Source organism: Oncorhynchus mykiss, chromosome 19 (assembly GCF_013265735.2).
Source record: "Oncorhynchus mykiss isolate Arlee chromosome 19, USDA_OmykA_1.1, whole genome shotgun sequence".
Lineage (NCBI taxonomy): Eukaryota > Metazoa > Chordata > Actinopteri > Salmoniformes > Salmonidae > Oncorhynchus > Oncorhynchus mykiss.
Window position 1 is genome coordinate 6,146,623 of NC_048583.1, and position 9,014 is coordinate 6,155,636.

At 43.3% G+C, this 9,014-nt stretch overlaps 2 protein-coding genes across 3 annotated transcripts in view; one reads left to right on the forward strand and one right to left on the reverse strand.

Annotated features, from left to right (window-relative positions):
* LOC110497334 (calcium uniporter protein, mitochondrial) overlaps positions 1-5,323 on the forward strand; it is a 28,993-nt gene extending 23,670 nt beyond the window's left edge. For both annotated transcript variants that reach the window (XM_036954081.1, XM_036954082.1), the window contains exons 5-8: positions 1,072-1,238; positions 1,492-1,695; positions 2,502-2,618; positions 2,754-5,323. In XM_036954081.1, coding sequence (XP_036809976.1) covers positions 1,072-1,238; positions 1,492-1,695; positions 2,502-2,618; positions 2,754-2,831 — 566 coding nt within the window. In that variant the 3' untranslated portion in view covers positions 2,832-5,323. The remainder of the gene's footprint in view (positions 1-1,071; positions 1,239-1,491; positions 1,696-2,501; positions 2,619-2,753) is intronic.
* Positions 3,206-8,728, reverse strand: casp6 (caspase 6, apoptosis-related cysteine peptidase). Its single transcript, NM_001165210.1, is given in 5 exon segments — positions 3,206-4,532; positions 7,013-7,154; positions 7,380-7,422; positions 8,137-8,175; positions 8,669-8,728. Coding segments are annotated over 5 exon segments (267 nt in total). The 5' UTR covers positions 8,700-8,728; the 3' UTR covers positions 3,206-4,520.
* Between the last annotated feature and the right edge of the window lie 286 nt (positions 8,729-9,014).

Consider the following 9,014-nt stretch of genomic DNA (forward strand, 5'->3'; position numbering starts at 1 on the left):
ACACAGCTACAGAGGACCACCAGTCACACAGCTACAGAGGACCACCAGTCACACAGCTACAGAGGACCACCAGTCACACAGCTACAGAGGACCACCAGTCACACAGCTACAGAGGACCACCAGTCACACAGCTACAGAGGACCACAGATCACACAGCTACAGAGGACCACAGATCACACAGCTACAGAGGACCACAGATCACACAGCTACAGAGGACCACAGATCACACAGCTACAGAGGACCACAGATCACAAAGCTACAGAGGACCACCGATCACACAGCTACAGAGGACCACAGATCACACAGCTACAGAGGACCACCGATCACACAGCTACAGAGGACCACCGATCACACAGCTACAGAGGACCACCGATCACACAGCTACAGAGGACCACCGATCACACAGCTACAGAGGACCACCGATCACACAGCTACAGAGGACCACCGATCACACAGCTACAGAGGACCACAGATCACACAGCTACAGAGGACCACAGATCACACAGCTACAGAGGACCACAGATCACACAGCTACAGAGGACCACAGATCACACAGCTACAGAGGACCACAGATCACACAGCTACAGAGGACCACAGATCACACAGCTACAGAGGACCACAGATCACACAGCTACAGAGGACCACAGATCACACATCTACAGAGGACCACAGATCACACAGCTACAGAGGACCACAGATCACACAGCTACAGAGGACCACAGATCACACAGCTACAGAGGACCACAGATCACACAGCTACAGAGGACCACCGATCACACAGCTACAGAGGACCACCGATCACACAGCTACAGAGGACCACAGATCACACATCTACAGAGGATGAGGATGAGATATCAATTGATCTTTATCAGTAATTCTAAAAAGAAACATCATTAGTCACTTGAGTATCAGCAGGATCCTCATCCTCCTCCTCATCGTCATTATCAACCTCCAGTCTGGGGTGGAATTGGTGGAATAGTGATCCATGTTCCCAGTGTAATAATAATCATTTTGCCATGAGTTCCCAGAGTGACTGTGTTGTAATGAATTCCACCCATGTTGTGTGTCCAGAGGCGTCCAGTGTGTCCAGTGAGCATGTGGTGGACGTGGAGGACATGAAGCACATGGTGCAGCTGCTCCACACGGCCCTCCACCTGCCTGACCACCACCTGCTGAAGGAGAGGCAGCTGCTGGAGAGACTGGATGGACTCAAACAGGACCTCTCACCTCTGGAACAGGTACCGGAGGGGTGTACTTCTGACTCCGTTTCTCTCTTGTTCTTTCTCTTTCCTTCTGTCTGTCAGTATCTCCTCTCTTTTTTTCTCTCTCTTGCGTCTCTTGTCTCATCTCTGTGTGACTCCTACTACCTATCCCTTTGATCGACAACCATAAAGCTGTCGCGGTAAATCTTCAAAGATAAGATTGCATGAGTGTGAGAGTTTGTTTTAGCTATCACTAGTAACCTCTGTCTCCTGTGCGTTCCCTGTACAGGTGAAGGCACAGCTGGCGCGCAGTGCAGAGTTCCACTCCTCCAGGACTCTGTGGACAGGTGTGGCCCTGCTGTCTGTGCAGGGCGGGGCCTTGGCCTGGCTCACCTGGTGGGTGTACTCCTGGGATGTCATGGAGCCCGTCACCTACTTCCTCACCTACTGCACCAGCATCGGAGTCTTCTCCTACTATGTCCTCACCAAGCAGGTACAGTACAGGACTGGAAGGACAGGAAGACCCATGTCCAGCACGGTCTCAATACAAGTAGTCAAGACAGTGTCTCCCCCTTGTGTGCACAAAAAGTACTGTCACTACAGGGCACTTGAACAAAAGGCTTTCATTTTCATTTCAGTCACACCTGGTCTCCTTACAACAACTTGGAGTAGTCAAGTTCTCATAAGTGACCTTCATTGCCATACGCTGTACAGTATGAAGGCAGTAATTATCAGGGTTGAGTTCTAACTTTAGATAACTGTGTGCAGTCAAACTTCTACAAACCTCTGCATTGACATCAATGGTTGATGAAATCAAAACACAGGTGATAAGCACTTAGAAGTGTAACAGAGAAATCTCCACGTATGTCTGCCCTCCTGTGGCTGCAATGTGTATAGCATGCACTGTATAGAAGAAGCACGACATGGTCTGACCGGTAAACCTTCCAGTTGGTCCCACAGCACCTGTGTCCTGCGTCTAAATGATTTTATAAGACTTTTGTAAGTATCTTCAAAAAGTACAGTACGAACTGTGTACATCCATGCCACAACAAGGAGGCTGATACAAACCAACATTCCTCTGTTACGCTTCGAGGTGTATCACCTGTATTCTGATCATATCTCCTAATGACATCCGTGCATCATTTACACAGAGGTTCAGTTATCTCAAGTTAGAATTTAAACCCAGATAACTATGAGTGAGAAGTGATACACAAGTTAGTCTGCACCAGATGGATCATGGTTGTTGTCCTCTGTAGGATTATGTCTATCCAGATGGATCATGGTTGTTGTCCTCTGTAGGATTATGTGTATCCAGATGCCAAAGACAGGCAGTTCCTGTATTACTTCCACAAGGGTGCCAAGAAGGAGCGCTTCAACGTGCAGAAGTACAATGAGCTGAGAGAGGAGTTGGCTTCGGTATGTTGCTATACTTACTTATACAAGGCACTTCAGAATTTCTGCTCACTGCTTATTGGACTTTCCACTGATGTATTCAGTCTATAAAGGGGCTTCTGCTGATCGTGTGTGTGTGTGTGTGTGTGTCATCCTTAGGTGGAAGAAGATTTGAGACGTCTAAGGAATCCAACCCAACTTCAGCTCCCTGTAGAACAGATCCAGAGCCAGCCATGAAGAGCAGCACCACACACACACACACCGTCAAACTGAAGGACTACTGAGCAGCAGCATTTCTTCCCATTTATTTTGATAACAATGCATTTTTCTTACTAACCCTGCAGATCATTTTAGAGTTTTGGTTTACACCGGTTACAATGTTGTAAGTCATTTGTGGTAATAGAAGTATAGTAATAAATATCATATGAGAAAGCATCTTCCTGAATACTAACCATATTTTCTCTGCATTCCTGGCCATTGCCGTAATTCAATATAGTAGCTAGTGTCATTTCTATAGAAGAGCAAAGTTATGAATAGTGATGTGTATATAATGAGATGATCCATTCTGAACGTTTACAAAGATTAAGAGGAACTGAGACTGAACACAAATTACATTTCAATATTTTATTTCAACAGTTTTACAACTGTCATTTTATAAATGAGAGATTCTAACTCAATAGGAGCCCCACGCACCTCTCCAAATGCTATTAGTGCAAACCCAATCTCCCAAAAGGTCAGAGATACATTTCCCTGGTGGACCACAAAACAAGAAAAGTACATTACTCTTACTAAGCAGTGGTTCCTTATATTCACCCATGGAGACTAAAATGGTCCTCATTTTCTTGAACAATTCAGAAATAGAAACATGAATTGGTGTCCAGCACTCAGGTTCACATACAAATGAGTAATACCTCATGCATTGTCATTGCTTTAGTAAATATCTCCCAGGTGACTAACAATTATTTATTTGTTAAACATAAGATGGTCGGTTGATTGGTACCCTGAGTTGTCTTATCTGAGTTACATAATGCACACGTGCGCATATTTTCTGGCTGAAGAATATGCCTGTAGTCATGTGGTGTATAAAAATGGTATTTAAAAAGATTGGTACTGTTAAAGTTGTTCAGTATTGGAGCGACAGGTAGCCAAGTGGTTAGAGATGCGAGCCAGCAACCAGAGGGTTTCCAATCCCAGCCCAGATGGGATGTGGGGGGGGGTGTAATTGACCAATAAAGTATCTTAAGTTGAAAACAGTTGTCAAATACCCTCAATAACAAAGAACAATGGTAAAAAGCTGTTATTTTTTATAGTTAATTAAAAGGCCATTGATTTGAATGACCAAACAAAGGCACCATAGTGGCAGTAAACAATGTATAGGACTGATTTTCCTGAGTCAGAGTAGTACCTTAGGTCATGTGACCAAACCTGCAGTGTTTACTTAACGTCTTTTAGACACTTGACTCCCTGAGGTACTTTCCACATTGGAATTTGTTCACGTTTAGCCTGCCACTTTCAAAACATGTAAAACTACATTTGAGTTGTAAAGGCTAAGCACATCCAAGTACAAACAGAAACAACACAAATTCCCTTTTGACAGAACAAGTGGGGAGACAACATATTGAGGCACATCATTGTCTGTCTTTTCATCTTGTCTACTACAGAGGACCAAATGGGGCAGTGGGTACAGTGGGTCCCTGGCGTAATAGGTTGGAGGTTGTGGGTTTAATCCATATATATTGTGCTTGATTGACAGTTTCTGTAACTGTCGATGTCTAACATACAAAGAGAAGCACTTCAAGTGTGAAGGATTTGGGGTTAAATCTCAGCCCTGCAACCAAGCTGTTGTGGGTTCAAATCTCTACTCTTGTGATTTAGTGTACGTTGTCGATGTCAACCATATGAATATATGTGTTTTGAAGTGTGAAGCTATCGGTGGCACAGATTTAAGGCTTGTTCCTGTGAGATTATGGGTTTGATCCCAGTCACTGAAGTGTGGTTCTATTGACACTGTAGTGGTTGGAGGACTGATGAGGGTTAATACCTGGGGTTCACATCCCTGTAACCAGCAGTGGTTATGCGAGAAGATGCCTGTATCTCAAGAGAGATACTAAGTGTTTATTTTTTTAAGGGATTTCCCCATGAATACACTTCAGGAACTAACACTTATCTTGGTCATTTTGACATTTGCGCAAATGTGTAGTAGACTAAAGCACAAGAGGCAGGGATTTAACCCCAGAGCCACTTCTTCCTTTAAACGATGTGCACATTTCTTTGTATATTTGACACAGATAGTTGATGTAAACAAATCAAGCCCAGGGACCCACTACTCAATGCTAAGAATTAGCAGTATTCTCTCGAGAAAGGCCTTAAGGGACTGGTGATGCAAAATCCTTTACTGACTAAGAATCCCCTCTTAACAAATAGCTATCCACAAACAGACTGAGAATAAAGTCATTTGAAATGTTAATGCTCAAATTACCATTCTCATGTCACTCTTTTACCTGCCCTGCAGGTACATCCCATGACCTCTGTCAACACCAACAGGGAAAGCCTGAAGCCGAGCAGCCAAGCAGGTTTCACCAGTATAGTACATGCTTTGTTTTAGGTCAGTTTTGCCACCACAGAATGTGTGTTAAAATAACACTGCATACACAATCATCAGCCAATGACATGATCTCCATTTGGTTTCATAGGAAAGAAGATTAGAATAAAGGGAATATGCACAGTTTGATGAAGTGTATTTCATGGTTCTCAAGACAAACATCGAAATAATGTAGACAAACGTTTAACAAAAAGAACCACCAGACATTATAGTCAAGGACCACCTTTCTCCCCAAAAAACATTCAAAACAACTACAGCAGGATTCAGGAATGACGTAATAGCTGCCCAGTGGATGGAAACCTTACTGCTTCTTGGGTCGGAAGTAGAGCTTCCTGGTGAGCATGGACGCGAAGCAGGGGACCTGTTTCTTCCCGATGGCGGTCTTGTCGTTACAATTCCCGACGCTCCTCATGGACACCTTCCTGTTGACCAGGGTCAGGAGCTCCGTGAACTCCAGGGAATCTCCGAACTTCCACATGGCCCCACACAGGTCCTGGATGTACCAGGAGCCGTTGATCGTCTCGCGGTGGGAATAGTAGCCTGCACAGGGAGACCGGGAACAAGTATGGTAGATCTGTATTCCATTAATCCAAATGAGAAGCAAAGGATAATCAAGTGATCAAACACCATTACACAAACACAGTGAAACTTATTTAGGATATTGTCTAAACAGCATAACTGTATACAAGTCACAGTAAGAAGGAGTTGGGTACAAAATAGTAACTGAGTCTGTTGATAAGGAATTAAAATAATGAATGTCTTTATTCTCCATGTATCACTGATCTATGCATCTATCCTCATTTACGACCACAAGGTTTACAGTATTTCTTCTTGTTTTCTGTAATGGACTATCAGCTGTGCCATGTGTTCCTCACCTTCAGCCACAGAGTAACACATGATGAAGTCAGCGCCAGCAGGGAGGGTGTAGACCACCCCAGCGTCCACCACCACCTCGTTGGTCTTCACCTCGCTGTCCACCACATCCATGGGGGTCACTGGATCGTCATGCTTGTCCCCACGGCACGCCTGTCGGTGTCAATCAAATCAGGAACCAAAAACAGTCAAAACGTCAATATGATGGTGGTTATATATATAAAAAATATATATATTTAGCAGTAAATATTTGTGGTTATGTGGATAAATGTTTACAAATAATAGTAGTGTGTCTGAGGAAGATATGCCTTCACCGGCCCCCAAACATCAGATATGGTCTCTAGGTCTATGAGTCAACAGTACTGAATGTCAAAGGTTACCATCTCAAATGGATCTATTCAAAAGGTATCTCATCATCTGACCTCTTACCTGTAGTATGAAGATCTTGGGCTTGCCCACCAGGCTCTTACACTTGTCTCCTTTGAACAGGGCAGTGATGTCCTGGATAGCGATCTTGTCGTCGTAAGCATAGACGTGGTCGTTCTCTCCGTGGCTCAGAAAGACGCACACGAAGCAGTCTGCATCAGCATGGTTGGCCTCAGCCGCTATAGAGTATCAGACATGTATCATTTCTTATTCTGAAGTATAATACCGACTGTGACTGATACAGTATCTGTGTTAAGCGGATGATTTGAGGTGGTATCGAAGGACTAGAAGTGCTGCTTACCCTGACTGATTTGATCCAGAACTTCCTCCACCTTCAGATTATCAAAGGCCTGCACTTCAAAGTTCAAGTCCTCAAATCTGAATCAGAAAAATCAAGTGTCAAACATGGTTAGGCAAAGAACATTTTAAACAACTCCATCAGCACTACAGTTGACTGAACCGGTCTATAGGGAGTTATGAAGCACGGTCCTATCTGATGCCATGTATACCTTTTGACCAGATTGGAGCGGTCAGCATTGGTCCCGTTGCGGGGGGGCATCCTCAGATGCCAGAAGAAGTGCTCCTGGTTGAAGATGAGAGCCAGGCCTCGCCGCTTGTGGTTCATCTTGTACTCCTCCGCAGGGTCCATAGAGAAAGAACTGCTGAAGGAAAAACACATGCTCCCCTGTCAATACCAATACCTTGTTATGCCATAGTGGGTGTAGCTGAACGAGAGACATTTGTTAAGAGAAAGTGTAGCTTTCTTATGTTACCACAAAAAATTAGGAACTATCTGTTCACTTCAAGTCTTATTTCAACCAGGTGTTCATTACATTCAAGTCATTTATAACACTGTAATGAGTAATATCATTACTAATAGTTACCTGCAGAAATACCCATCTGTTTCTGTAAGGTTCTCACTAGGACCTGATAAAGAGAAAGGAACATACGATCTGAACAGGACAATCTTGAATGAATATTTATCTTATGACTTCTCAAAGGCCTAGTGGTTTTACAGCTTTCTGAGATCTCAACATTCGGCAGTTTCGATGCAAATTGTCTCCAAAGCTTTTGGGATAAGATTTATTTGGGGGGGGGGGGGGGGGGGGGGGGGGTCTGATGTTAAGCTCTGCAAACAGGTTTGTGAATTAGGCTACAACTCCAGGGCCAAGCAGCCATTGTTCAATAAGCACCCAGTCCTGGTGGTTTTCAATGGGCTGGTTGCAGGTGTTAAGACCAGTAGAAAAAGTGACAAAGCTCTCCTATCTTACATGCTCTTTACTTGTGCTGCTGTTGCAGGTGTGGGGTGAAGCATGAAGGGGAACGTCTGCTGTTCCATTTCCTCATGTTCCTTGTGTTAAGGGTTATTAATGAGAGAACAAGAGGGTATACTGCTTTGATTCAGGTGATTGCTCAGTGCAAACGCCAAACGGAGAAATAACTACAGGTTTGTGTTAACCATTACATAATTAGCGTGTACTTTGAGTCTCGTAAAATGACATTTCGTGAGATAAGGTAGTTTCGTTAAAACAGTACCTCAAACAGTCTTTCTGTTTTGGTTTTAAATGTACATCTGCATATGTCTCTACAAGCATTGGGCACCTAGACCTACCTAACCTTATATCGGCCGTACATACTCACCTGTCGTCTGGGATGTTTTGTTGTCTTTTTCCAAGCTTCCTGTGACTTGGAAGAGACAAAAATCCCACATGAGACAATACAGTAAGATTTCACAGACCTGTGAAACAAGTCTGTACACTGATAACATTGACATAACATCTGATATAAAATCTGGTCTGTGCTTATCTGTCAGTAACTTAGTCCCCAGGCAATTGCGTAGTGACGCGATTTATCTGACAGTGAACAACAATCTTGGCTACTGTAACAACAGTACAAACTGACACATAATGCGGTACATACACCTTATAAACATATTCGAGATAAGCGAAGTACATGGAGGGGGAATTGTGAAATCCATTGCATCATTCAGCAAGTGATGTATTATTCTTTTGTTTCCTTTCCCAGGAAGGTTCCGAAATGTCTTTTGAGAGTTCTTCTTTCATATTTGTCTTATTTGATTTCCGTGACCACAACATTACATTAAACTGCAAGACTACTAATACCACTACATACATATAGTATTTTATAACTTCCAAATAGGACTTTTTCTTACCTTTAGTGTCTTTATTCACTGGACACGACATGGTTGCTGTCTACTCTCCTTTCAATGTGTACACGCAAGTGTAAAATGTATCGGCTTAACAAACACTGATGGAGAATGACACTTCCCGCCCCTTTAAGCTGATTGGCGGATCTACTCAAAAACTGGATACAATTGGCAACTGGGCATGGCAGTCAAGCGTTGCTCGTTACAACTTCCGTATAATGCCACATTGTAGCCTCTGAGAACCGTATAACAGAGTCAAATATATACTAAACAAAAATATAAACGCGACATGCAACAATTTTAAACGATTTTGCTGAGTTACAGTACATATAAGTAAATTCAAATAAATAAA